The 14,626-nt window shown below is 36.0% G+C and overlaps 1 protein-coding gene across 31 annotated transcripts in view; it reads right to left on the minus strand.

Annotated features, from left to right (window-relative positions):
- Positions 1-14,626, minus strand: part of SUGCT (succinyl-CoA:glutarate-CoA transferase) — a 320,240-nt gene that overhangs the window by 289,635 nt on the left and 15,979 nt on the right. For 28 of the 31 annotated variants that reach the window (XR_011094048.1, XR_011094047.1, XR_011094049.1 and 25 more), the window contains one exon: positions 14,506-14,607. The exons of the other annotated variants lie outside the window; for them this stretch is intronic. Coding sequence is in view for 25 of the 28 variants with exons in the window: in XM_068674916.1 (XP_068531017.1) it covers positions 14,506-14,607 (102 nt within the window). In the remaining 3 variants the exon portion in view is untranslated. The remainder of the gene's footprint in view (positions 1-14,505; positions 14,608-14,626) is intronic. 31 annotated transcript variants of the gene reach the window in all.

Raw genomic sequence — 14,626 nt, forward strand, 5'->3', positions numbered from 1 at the left:
AATTTTCTTAACACAGGTAACATCTAATCAAATTCTCTGGCCCATATCTCATTGATGAGAAACACCTTCAAAACAAATGATATACAACATACAACAGGATACCAGAAAAAGATTGTCCCAACAACTGAACAAACCTTTAGTTAGACAACACTAACCATCTTGAGATATCACCTTATGAACTTTTTCAAAACTGCAATGAAGTTAATTCAAGAGAAATAAAAAAATCTGACTATCATACATCATATTATCTGAGCAGGTACATAATAGCAGTATTTAAAGGGGGCCTACAAGAAAGCTGGGGAGAGACTCTTCCTCAGGGAGTGTTGTGACAGAACAAAGTGTAATAATTTTAAACTAAAAAAGGATAGGTTTAGATTAGATGCAAGGAATAAATTCTTCACTATGAAGGTGGTGAGACCCTGGAACAGGTTGCCCAGAGAAGCTGTGGATACCCCATCCCTGAAAGTGTTCAAGGCCAGGTTGGATGGGGCTTTGGGCAACTTGGTCTTGTGGGTGGCATCCTTATTCATGGCAGGAGGGTTATAACTGGATGATCTTAAGGTCCCTTCCAACCCAATCCATTCTATGATTCTATACCTGATAGCCTGTCATGCCATACAAAAAATATAGCTTTATGTAAGCAAGCATCTGGTAATTGTAGCTCCACTGAATTCTTATGAAAGATGTACTGTCTTAGAAGTTAAAAATTTTTTCTTCCCAACCCCTGCCATTCTCCATTTGAAAAGATGGTCATGGTTCACTGCAAGACACAACCACAATGTACCTGCATTCTGACTTTGCAGTATCCATAACGACTCTACTCGAGTGCAAGAAAGCCTTCTATCTACGAGGGTGCTTTTCTTAACTTTAATATGAGTCTTTTTTATTTACATTTAAACAATCACTTCTTGTCCTATGCGTCACAAGCAGATTATTCTCCCATAAGTAAAAGTCTTGTAAAGAGGACTGTTTTGCACAGTCCTGTTCTCATTACCCTTACATTGCAGTAAAATCTACAACTTCTAATGACAAAGTTTTCTGTACAAGACAACTTGCAGATCAGTGGGTTTCGGCCAACTCTGACATAAACACAGGGATACAGAATGCTTTTAATGTTCAAGCACATGGAAAAGTGCCAGATACTGCCACCATTTCAGTTTCTGTAAATGACAAAATACAGGCTATTTTTCAACAGGTTGTGTCTTTTACACCCAAAACTGTTTTCTTTTTCTTTTTTAGCTACTGGCAAAGGGATTTATTTTATCACAGTATTTTAAAAACAGAAGTAATGAAGACCATATGCATACTAGGAAACATTTTCAGGTCAACATCAGCTACTTACAGTCTTCCTACCAATCTAATAATACCCACAGAAAATACAGTAAAGTCCAACAACAAAGACATGGGAACTTTGTATCATCTTAGTCATACTGATCCATTATTTTGCTGAAATCTCAAAGCCTCAACATTTTAAACAGTAAACAAAAATGCTGTAACTCTCATATAGAAAGCCTATCATGAAAAAAAAAAAAAAAAGGCAGAAAAGAGGGCTACAAGACATGACTATCTCCTAAAACGAACTTCTTTGGAAACCAGATGAGAGATCTTTTTAGTAATAACAAAAAATGCTTGGTGATCTTTGCTTGGGTCTTCTCTTTAGAATATTAGAACTCAAGAACAATAAGCACAGCTTTACAAAAGCCTACTGCATGGCTTCTGAAGCTGCCTAAAATCTTCCAGCTTCATTTCTGTTAACTTAGCTAGGCATCAGCCCAAGTATAATAGCTACTGAAAAATAAACATTAAACCATCAGTAAGTGTCTCCACAATTGTACTGCGTTGCTATGTTGTTCATACCCAGGATTTCAGTGACTAATCTGGTTTCATTCACTGTAAACTAACCCAGTGTCAAACCTTACAACTCACAGGCTGTCTTCTCTGGTATTCTTCATTAGGACAGAGTCCAAAATCCTGAAGTTTCAGATTTTATACAAAATATTGCTAATTTTAGGGTGCTTACATTTAGATGAAAGAACAAGCAATGAGCATGAAGTCATAAGAAAACCACTACTTCCATGCATAGCTGAAAGTCAATACTAAGCTTTAAAGCATGGAAGAATTATGACTTGTTCAGTAAACTTTGTATATATTTCTCATACTGAACAAGGAACAGGAACACAAGAGTGTTTCAGAACTGCACTCAGTTTCAACAATTTCTCTAAACTCACACTATTTTGGACATTCAGGCTACGTGTGGCTGGAGAAACAGTAGCAGAAAAAAACAGCACGGCTTTTCGGCTAAGATGCTTAATGCAAGCGCAAAAGGTTAGTTCAATCACTTACAGCAAACATACGCGCACCCTAGCTGCTGCTGGTGTGTTGGTGACAGAAGCACGCAAACTCAAAGACTTAGAGGCACTCAGCTAAGCCTACCTTCACATCAGATCTGAACCACACAAGGACACCAAGATGCACATCAGATCTTAATCACACAAGGATACCAATCCCACCAACAGAGAGGGGGGCCTGTAAGCTCCCATCAGTTTCTCAGAAACCTTTGTTTCAACGTCTCCTGTCAGCTTCCAACCTTTTCTTATTAGTTTGTATTACTGATATATTTTGGAAGTTTGGTCTGTGTCTATGCTAGAGCCCTTCATTACTGTAATGATAACATTACACCATATACTGGCAAAGCACTGCTTTTGCAAATACAGCTTTCCAGGACAAATTATGTTTTATACTACAATGTAAAACCACTTACAGAAATGCAATTCTGAGCAGATCAATTTTACCAGTAAAAGAAAAAAAAACTTTTGCCAATATAATAGCATTGTTGCTAATGGCTTCTGCCAAAACAGCTAAACCAGTCAATGTTCACACCTCTTCACATTCTAACCAGCACAGCTGTGCTGACAGAAGCCTGTTGTATAGAAAACAGCCTCTCACACAGTTCCAAGAAGTTTGTCAACCAGCTGAATGTTACAGAAGCCTCCCCACTTTGAATGTGTCTGTTAGTGTCTGTTAGCAAAATTATTATATTGGGAATTCAGGAATTAAAAAATAAAAAATTAAAAAGTAGATAAATCCAACAATAATTTAAGTAGGAAAATTAGCCTTTGGTCCTATATCCTAGCAACTAATGTGGTTAAAATTAGTCCTGCACAAGGTGACATCATTAAAGTTTGCTTTTATTCTGAAATACTCTTAAAATGCACCTTTGGGATATTCATATTTTAATCACCCCTGACTAGGGTGGACAGTTTTTCTGTATAACAGGTCAAAAAGCATTGTTGCCATCACCACTACAAAGAGACTCCAGAAGTCAAGCCCATTTTGCTTTTTTTCCCAAGTAAGAGGTACCCAGCTAAATTGCTCTGCAATGTCTGTCAGGCCCGGTTGGTTCACATTTTAGTCTGCAGTCTTTTGGAAGCTCATGTTCTCCAAATTGTTTTTAAAAGTGCTGCTAGGGGGACTTTTTAGTCCTGCAATTGGTATTTTGGGCAACAATATTGGTTCCATCGATAATGCTCCAGAGGGACAGGAACAGAACGAGCACAGAGAATCTGTCCTCATGCTGTCTGAGCTGTGTTGATGGGTATGAAAGTTTAGCTGTTGTCCAAAAAGCACAGGAATATAAGAACAAATGTACTAGATCAGACTCAAGACCCATCTATCTACATGTTCTGTCTCAGAAGGGGAGAAAAACAGATGCCGATATGAAGAGGATAAGCCTATCTAATATTTTCCCTGAGTACTCTCCCAGCTTCCAACAGTTTGCAGCTGACAGACTTCCTGAATAAGCAGATATAGTTTTAAATTTTTTATATGGTTCATCTTCAGAGCATGATACAACTGAGTGGTAAAGTTATATGACAATTCCCAAATCAACTGTTTAGGGGTAACGCATACAGAAAGCCTTTACAAGTTTAAGGTGCTTATATTAAACAGACACTTCCAACTTAATTACAACATGAACAAGAGCAAAAAAAAAAAATTGTGAGGATTTTGAACAACTTTACAATATTATAACCAGCAGTCCCAAGAATTCAAATCCTATTAATCAAGCTTCCAAAACAAACGAACCTTAAAAGAGAAAAAATATTTTTTATTTAAAACAACAAAGCAATTCAAAGCAATCCCATTGTTTGTCATCCATTTGTAAGCCTTTGATTAACGGTTGGGTCACTGTTTCCCAGTCTCCCTCAGAGTGATCAGGATTACTACTTTTTTTCATTAAAAACTCCATATCAAGAAAAAGCACCAAATATAACACTAAATCCAACATGGAAAAAATTATTGTGCCTAACACACACACAACTTTTTTATTTGCATCCAAAAAAGTAGTTTGTGAATATATCACCTGGGATATAAAACAGACTATAGGGAAGATTTAGGTGGTCTTCTTAAGGAACAGAAATCAAATCAAGTTCCTATATAGCACCAGTAAGAATGACCCACTCACATAACTGTATATCAGTAGGATAATAATTAACACTAATGGCTGGGAAAGGAAATTAAAAACTTCCAGTGGCCCCCATAACTCATTTCTGAATAAAGCAGTCAACTGCTAGAAGGTCTTCTGTTTTCATTCCTACCAAATAACAATATTTGCTTTATTTTATTAATAAATAAATTTACACAAACTAAGTTTCATGTGGTTAGGACTGCAGCTTATTACATATATTAAGTGTTTTACTTTGGGAAGAAATGATGGCCACACAGAGTGCCAGCCCTGAGGCAGCAGAATTCTGGAACAGTTTGTGACAAGCAAAAGAAGGTTTGGGAACATCACAGGTGACTTTCTGCAAGAGGCAGAAAAGCAGAGGCACGACATTATCTTAACATTTAAAAATATCAAAATGACGTAAAACCTTAGAACATGATAGTCCCTGAATTGCCCCTGAAACTTAGGGGCAGTTTTCAGAAACCTCAGCTATAGTACTACCTTCCTTTAATCAAGTCATCTCTTAACAGACTTTTTCCTGAAGTTTTGCATTTACACAAATCTTCTTTTAACTCTAAACAAGTAATAAAAGTCCATTAACAGCACGTACTGCTACACCATGACAAATGACTGAGGCAGGCAGCTCACAAAAGTAATGCAGCTATATCAACACATTCCAGATAGCTCTTTTATTTTTTCAACACAACACTGTTGGGTTATGTAAATGCATTGTGACTGGCATCAAAAATTCACTTTTTTTAAAAAGAAAAATCTGCAGAACTATGTACTATGTAATACTAACACTGATTTGTCATTGTTATCACCATTGTGATTGATTGCTTTGTTCTTAGGAACAACAAGAATTATTTCTCCATTCACAGAAACAAGAACAACTGTTTTGGGGTTGGGGGTTGGATTTGTTTTGGTTTTGCCCCCCCCACCCACTTTTTTTTTTGGCATTATCAAAGCTGAATTTGGACACCTGAATTTCTGCCAATTAATTTCCTTGCATAAGAAAATTCTCTACCTTTTAACGTTAAAATTAAAATTGTCACATCATAGGTTTTGGCTACTTTATTCATTTGGTGAATACAAGGAGTAAGGAATGATAGCTTCAAAAACTGTTCTACTCCCTAGAAGAATAGGTAGAACTGGTCTCAACTTACAAATATACATACAAGCATAACTTTTTGTTTAACTTCTTTATGAGTTGTTTTTGTGTATGTGTCTGTGTGTGTGAGAGAGATTATGGCTCTACAATATTTAACTGTTGTGCCTTATAAATTAAAGCTCTATCCTCAAATCTTGTAGAAACTCATATTTAGAACTAACATAGCCTTCATAAGTAAATTTGACTGTATAGATGGCCACCTCAGATATCAGAATAACTATGTGTGAGAAACGTAGTAACCTCTTAATAGTTTCTGCTGCATGCCATGAAGCTGCAAAAGGAGCTGGTTGTTAACTTTTGTGAACACATATTTTACACTAATAATTACAACTGAGCACATCAGCACAGGGCAGAAAAGCAAAGTATTTAATTCGCACCATATCTAAAATCTGCAAGGAAATACCGTAATCTACCTTCCTCAAAACAAGATCATCATTAAATTTGATGATTAAGTTTCTTTCGTGTATCAATCCTGAACTGTACAACAAATAACTGACACCATGTAGTCTGGAATTCAAAGAGGTCAGTAGTTTCCTGGCTTGTTCCAAACATCCTGATGTGAATATCTATTCATAACTGTGCCTGTTCTCATTATCTGCATATTTGCCTACTCAATTTTTATTTCTACAACCATCTTGCTCTCAAGGACATACGACAGCAAACTGCAGAGCACTAAAAGATAAATTTCTCTGCAATGCACTACCATTTTTAAATATCCAGGCTTCAGATGCCACCTGCTTGAGAAACATCTTTAACAGTAGATAATAGTGGATATGCATCATTTATTATCATATGGTGTTCTCCTATTCCAAATCACTTATCTGTCAAAATCAGACAACCCAATTCTCCAATGGTCACATCCAAGTTCTTATTATTTTAACTACTAAGAACAACAAAAACAAAAAAATTGGTAGTTAACACTCACTTTGAAAACCAAGCAACATATTGACTGCTCCTATACATCAAGCAAGGACTTTTTGTTGGTGCCTTCACATACCATCAGGATCTTCATTTAAAAACTACTACATGCAAATTTACAGGACATTTTAGGAAGAAAGGCTTAAATGGCCACAATAGCTCTTTCTGATCATAGCAGCTTTTAGTTAAGAAAAAATGAGGTTTGAGCTACCTTCCCTATACAATGATTCTTATCCATAGTTCTCTCAACTCTCTTCAGTTGTTCACATCACTTTTTAAATATGTCACCAAGAAGCAGCCTTAGCCTTCCAACTGAGAACACACCAATGTGGAGTAGGGCAGGAACAGTCTTTTAGGTCATATTTGTCTTAATATAATCCAGTATAATGCAATCTTTCATCTATGACAATAGGACATCATGGACTTAGGTTCAATTTCAATCATGCCCCACCATTATTACATCCAAATCTTCTGAGCACCCTTCTCTCACCCACAGTATCCTAAAAAGGACTTCATTATTTCTTATTAAGAATGGTACATTGGACTTACTCCAACATTTAATTCTACCTTTGCTCTATTATTTGTATAGACAAATTGGTCAAGGTCATTTCTAATTCTAATCATGCTGTATAATACGCTTGTACTCCCTGTCTGCTTTGTGGACCTTTTGAGCTGTATGCAGATCTCAGGCAATTAAATTGCTGCTTTTACACCAGGAATACATCACGCAACTGCCTGTTGGGCTCTGCTGACACAGGGACTCTTGGGAATGTTTTAAGTCCCTGGTTGTGGGAGGAAAAACTGAGCAGAGCTGTTGAGGCCAGCCCTACATGACTTATCTGTGAGCTAGCCATACTCCCAGAAACAATTTTAAAGAAGATTTATAATGCTATAAAGAGAAAATTATGGTTTATATCTGTAAAACAGCTCTAGACTCCTCCCACCCCTTAACTCCAAAGCCCACAATAAACACCCTGTAGTTCTTAATCACATGAGGATTTGGGGGTCATCCTTATTCTATTCTATCACCATATTTATCAAAACAAAATATGCAGCAATGTCAGTTCTGAGGTACTGCCTTCCACGTCACATATGAGATACTAATAGTTTTCGCTTGTATAGTACAAGATCTAAGCTAGTTGCTGGTCACTCCAGAAACAATTTTATTATTTGTTTTACATTGCATTTCCCTAGCTTATTTATGAAACTGTTTTGTGAGAGTGTCAAGAACTTTACTGTAGTTGAAATATATGCCTCAAGGTTTATTGCCCTATTATACCTGTTAATTATATAATCCCAGTAATGATTTGTCTCTGTAAAGCCTCAAAAATTATTATCATAGACTATTTTCTCTCTAAACCCTGCTTAATAATTTAACAACTCACTCCGATAACTTCAAGCTATGAAAAAAATTGACAGATCAAGTCCTTAATCCATCTTTCAACTGCATAATGCAAAAGCTAACACATTTGACACACTTGATTTTCTTTTTAAGTGCTACCTAAGCCTGATTTGATAAAAATAGAGACATTGCATATTTTTTCACCTTCAAATGCTTTGTCAATTGCTGTCAGTAAGTTCATACCTCACAAATTGCAAATCTGATTTTTCTGTTTATTTAAGAGAGGTATAATGTTCATAGTTTTCCAGACCTGCCTTTTTATTCTTAAACCACATCAAAAACTACTAGAAGCAAGACGCCCAGTTTGTTCTGAAAATGCCTCTTTTGACATGGCAGTCTGACAGTACAGTATCTTCTATTTTTAGAAAACAATAGATCTGTTGAAAATTTCTCTGAACATTCTTTTATTGAAGACTAATGCTATGACACTGATCCTCTTTTTCTGCAGTTCCCAGCTTCTTTAATTATCTCATCCTCTCAAATCATTCGTGCTTTTAGAGCATCAAAAGACTGCTGCAATTCTTTAAATTCTCAGCTAATTCTCCAAATTTCCATTTCACTCTTCATGCTTGCATTGGCTTGCCTTTTTTTTTCTGTCTCACTTTCAGTGTTTTTTTTTCTCCCAATTTGTTTTGCCTACTTTTAGAATCATTTGATGAAACTATTTTGCTTTTTTAATTACAAAAAAAAAAATCCATCTTGTTAGTAAATTTGGGAGAGTGAAATGTTAATAACTTTTGACCAAAACCATTTCTACAGTTGCTGTTATTTAGTTACAACTAAAACATTGCTTGAGCCAGCTTCTGAGCAGAACTTCATTTCCTACTTGTGTGCTATTTCCATAAGCAATAATTTACAACATTAAGAAGTTACTTTGCCAATTTATATCATGTTATGAAACATACTCTATTTTCTTTAATGTAGGATCTATCATTGTGCTGGCAGGTAGTCTACTAATTTATTTCAAGTAATTATATCCAGACCTATAACCATCTAGAAGTGACAAAAACATCATGCGTGCATCAGGGGAAGGAGTAAGCACCAAGAATTAGACTGTCCAAGTTATCTATGATTTTATAGGCCAGAATCATTTGGTAAGAGGGAGTCTACAAACTATATCTAGTTCAAGGCAATTCCACATCTCACCACTCAAAGTGTACAAATTAGAGGACTAAGAACACTTTGTCTAGCCTTTGACCATCAAAACATGCTGAGGTTGTTGTTTTTTTCCCTGCCATGAAAATCCTGGAGACAAAGTAGGATGAGCATCAAAATTATAACACTACATCTTCTCATGAGGAGCAGCTACAAATCATCAGTACATTATTTTGAGTTACTATCTGTTAGGCAGATAGACAGAGTGAAGAACTACTTTGCTTCTCAGATTCATCAGAATCATGCAAGAGATGCATAAGACATATTTTTGAAGGAATATGTTCATTTATAGATTTTAAGGACTTTATATACATTCGTTACAAGGTAAAATTACAGATTTAGAACCATATGAAACTCAGAAGACACAAAATGTGAAAAAAATATTTTGCCATTCTTTCTTTTTTTTTTGTTTGGTTTTTTACACTACTTTTTGCTAGCAAGCACAATTAACACTTCCGTGTAGTCTAATCATTTTTAAAATCAGAGTTAAGACTCTTTGGGGTTAGAGAGCAAAAATCCTGAATAAATATAGTCTGTTACAGTAATACAAAGTTAATAAAATCACCAATTCCAAACATCTTATTTTATTTGTAGTTCAACAAAAAAAAAAAAAGGTATTTCTGCATAACAAGTCATCATTGTGTCTTCAATCTCTTTCAAGCATAAATACAACAGACTGCTTTTCTCCTGTTTACAGGAGAAAACAAATAAATCTCAAAACAGGCATAAAACTAAGTACCACACAGCCATATTTTAAGAAATGGCATGACAGAAAAAGGAAACGTTAAAAAGAATAAATTGGGTAATGCCACAAACGACACACAAAAGCAACCTGCATATGATACAAGGTATTATGTAGCTAGCTTCCTAGAAAAGAAGGTAAGGAGCCAAAAAGTAAGGAACACCAGCTTCAGCAAAACCTGTAAAAGAGAAGTAAAGCAAGCACAGTTCAATCAAAAAGTAATAAACGAACAGAGCAGGTAGGCAGGGGTTGAGAAGCTAAGAGCAATATAGCTTTCATCGTTCAAAAAACCTACAAAATTCAAAGTCTTTCCAAACGTATTACCTTCAGAGGTATTAAGAAAATTAAAAAGTGCTTTGATTTGAAAATAAAGTTGTCCTTTTAAACACTGCCCCCTCCTGTTCAGAAATGAACGGATTTTCTTCGTTGAACTATACAGACCATACAGATAGCAACAAATGGTCACTCTCCTGTGACCTGTACATTATTTACCTTACGCAGCCAATTAAAAATAATAATAATAAAAAATTAAACCAATCTCAACCACAGAACTGTCAAAACATAATATATTTAGACTAATTTTAAGATTACTCTCACCAGCAAAGCCAACTTGTGAGTGAGAACAGACAACCTGGAGCTTGAGAGCACTTACAAAGCAGCAGAAACATTGAGAAATACTGCTGCCACAGGGCTGGAAACATTCAATCACCGCTGTTTGGATAAGAAACTTGGTTTGCTAATCAGGACTTCCAAAACGTCAAAAAGACAACAGCAGCTGGCTTACCTATGTCTAAACTCTTCACCCACATATGACCTTGGACTTTCTGAAAAATTACACTACCTTTCATTTTACTATCACTAGGAATTTGCAGCAGGCCAAAATTTAAAAGGAGGTGATTCCATACCAACAGCATTCCCGTATGTAAAAGAAATTGCTGAAGTCTGTGTAGATTATAAAGTAGCATAGCTTTTGACTTCCAGGAAGCCTGTCTCCAGATTTTTTTCTGCTACAATGTGTGCCTGTTCCACTGAACCACTCACCTCCATACCTTTCATTGAAAAAAGTATTTTATGCAGTAGAGTCAAATCTTGATCTTTATGCTATAGTGAGAACAAAACTTCTGAATGTTTTCTCACAGAATGTCACAGAATGGTTCTGCTATTCCTAAGCAAAAAACTGAGGAGGAAGCTGGTTTGTTTTGATATATTAGAAAACAACTTTATTGCTCTTTGCTTAAAACCCTGAGTATTTCTATTCTTTACAGTGAAGACTTGAAAACTTGAAAAAAATGGGAGACTTTTGTCATGGTTATGGTTTTCTATTATTAATACCGTTGTGTCTTTTGAAGGTTCTGTTTTGTTTTTTATTTCCACCAAAATATCTGAATTCAGTTTTAAGGTATGATGAGAGCTGGGAAATACACACTATCCAAGGAAACACTTGCTAGTGCTTCAAGGCTAAAATCTCCAATTCAGTCAATGATGCACATGCTACACCATACCACATGTCCCAGCAGTTGGTCCTGACAAATATATCTATGTTGTTCTCACAGACCAATGGAGAATGCTCAAGCCCACTTTTTATTTATATTTACTGCTCACACCCATTATGCAGCAAAAAACAGGTTAGAATGAAGGTTCTGAAGGATATTACCTGGAAAATTATTTTGGTAGGAAAGTGTGGGTTGCCAAAAGAGGTAGGAGAAATTCATGTTTGGTGAGGAACTGAGCTAGTGGAGGAAGAATCTGAACTTGCTAAGCTGGGCAATTGTATCTAGAAAAAGGCAAGGTAGAAGGTAATAGACAGAGATAATCTTATATTTAAAATAATAACAACACTAAAACATTACAACTTGAGCACACACACTCTGGAATAATACAAAGGAAGGATACAATGCGGTCTAGAGTCAGAAAGTTACTTTCCATATTTTTGGATGGCCCCTAAAATTAAAAGTTTTAATATCCAACTTGACTTACTTATACTTGCATGTAACAACTGAATGAGACAAAAAAAATCTGAAAGACATCTTGATCACAGCTGCTACACAAGTTATGCTGTAGGGTGAAACTGATTCCTTCAAATTACTTGTTTATTGATTGCATTCCATACCTATGATGTTTAAACATGAAAGGTAATATGGTTCCAAAAATAAGAAACCAAGACATTCCAGATGATATCCAGTCTCATTAATGAGTTAACTAAATGGATAGGGGAAGTAGCATCCAGTAATTATTTGTAATTTATTAAAAGAATCTGCCATAATATCTTCAGCATGTAGAATGAATAAGAAGAAAAAAAATAAGTTGGGAAAACACCCTGATTCTGACACACTGGACATGTTTATTTCTTGGTTATTTATGCATTATCAAGTGTTATGCCAAAATGTCTGTCTCTATTCTCGTATCTAAAATGTAATAGAGTTCATGATAGTCATTAACAACGACCAACATCATTTTGTCTGTTAATAATAGTCATGATACATAAAATACACCCTTTAAAAAGCATATTTGAAACTGAGTGAAACAGCATAAACCACTCCAATCCTCTGTTCAAAGACCATATAACATAATTCATGTTATATTGTGTATCCATTATCCTTCACAGGACCTGCAAAACAGAAATAGCTTGAGAACTAACATATTCCTATTATCTCTTGCACAGCCTGTAAGTGAGGTGCAAAATGATGGATGAAATCCCACTGTTTAGATGTAAAAGGGGTTTCTGTAACCAAGATAATTTGTCTCAACAATTTTCAACATTTGGGAAGACAACTAGTCCATTTAATCCAATGTTCTAGGCCAGCACATCTCTTACATCTGACAAACAATACTTCTCTTTGGATCTTCCTTAACTCATATTTTCCATATCTCCAGCTAGGCATTTTATATACACAGGGTTTTTTTTTGTTGTTTTTTTTTTATGGCATTACCAAATAATCTTAGACTGCGTTCTCAGTCTCTATCTGAAATATTGCATCTAAGCCCTCAGGAACCTACAAGAATTCAGTTTGTCCAAGGGTCATTCCACTTCACTTTAATTCCAATCTTTATCCTTGCACATTGTCACATGCATAGCTCCTGTCTACAGTCAGGGAACTGAGTACTTTTTGAGGGCCTTTCAGAACACAGCATTAACCTGTTTCCTGCACCAATTTTTCACAAAACCAGGCATCCAAATCAGATGTCTCAATTAACTCACATAAACCTGTTTTTAGATCACATACTATCATAACTAACATCACAACATCTAAGACATTGTTTATAGACAGATTTCTGTGCCCAAATCCCCTCATTTTTAATCGGCTTCCACATCTAAGAAACAAGAAGAAAGAGGAAAAGCATTTGAATGCTATGAACAGCAAGCAAAGGAATGAGAAGTACCTTATAAAGTGAAGGATTACTGATAAGGTTCCCCCATCTGCTTCAGAAAAGTGAAATGATTCATATGTTTACATGAACAGTTCAGTGTGGTCAGTTAACTTTTTGTATGTTTTCCTTGGCAAAGTTATGATGCATATTAATAACACAGGCTCCAACAAAATTTCACCTTGCTCCAATATACTGATACAGATGATTTATAAGTATTCATTTTACTAATTTGTTCTGAAGGCTTTTATATTTAATATTCAAATTAACAATGTCTCAAATTGAACCCTTGCAGAAAATGGCTTAAGTACAGAAACTCCCCTAGCATTCTCCATAATAATTAGCAGTACACATAGAATCATAATTACTACTGAAATGTTTCATTGCATTTAACAACCTCCTTTGCTATTTGTCTAACCTTATTTGTTTACAACGGAAAAAATTATTTTGGTCTCTTTCCATAGGCATTCACATTTTAATCTGAGCTTATGCAGTAAGCAATTTTTGTCAGCAAATATTTTAGTTTTGACCTTTTTACAATCTTTTTTTTTTTAAAGCTAAATATTCCTACATTAGCGTTCATTCCACAGCTCCAAAAAAGCAAGTGATATTTGAATGCAGTACAGTAAACTAAATAGTTTTGAGCTGTAGTATCTTGAATCAGGTCAGAGTTTAGAAATAAACCAGTTTGTTCTTCTCAACTTGCAGTAGTGCAAGCAAAGTGTTAGGAAAGCCAAGGCTAACCTAAAGCTGAATATGACAGAGGATGATCAATGGGCTGGAGCACTTTTCCTATGAAGACAGGCTGAGAAAATTCAGGCTTGCTCAGCCTGAAGAACAGAAGACTCTGGAGAGACATTATAGCAGCCTTCCAATACCTAAAGGTGGCCTATGGGAAAGCTGGAGAGGGACTCCTGGTCATGGAGTGATAGGACAGGGACTAATGGCTTTAAGCTAAAAGAGGGGAGATTTAGATTAGATATAAGGAAGAACTTACTCACTGTGAGGGCGGTGAGGCACTGGAACAGATTGCCCAGAGTAGCTGTGGGTGTCCGATCCCTGGAAGTGTTTAAGGCCAGGCTGCATGGGGCTTTCAGCAACCTGGTCTGGTGGGAGGTGTCCCTGCTCATGGCAGAGGGGTTGGAACTGGATAGTCTTTAAGGTCCCTTACAACCTTAATCATCTTCATGGAATCACAGAATGGTTAAGAGACTGCAGTATCTGACACATGAGGAAAGGATAAGAGCTGACACTTTAGCCTAGAAAAAGAGAAAACTCAGGGGATTCTTACCAATGAATATAAATACCTGGTGGGAGGGAGTGAACAAGGGGGAGCCAGACCCTTTTCAGTAGCATCCATTGGATGATAAGAGGCAATGGGCAAAAGTTAAAAACCCATGGCATTGCACCTGAACACAAAATATTTTT

Source organism: Anas acuta, chromosome 2 (genome assembly GCF_963932015.1).
Source record: "Anas acuta chromosome 2, bAnaAcu1.1, whole genome shotgun sequence".
NCBI lineage: Eukaryota > Metazoa > Chordata > Aves > Anseriformes > Anatidae > Anas > Anas acuta.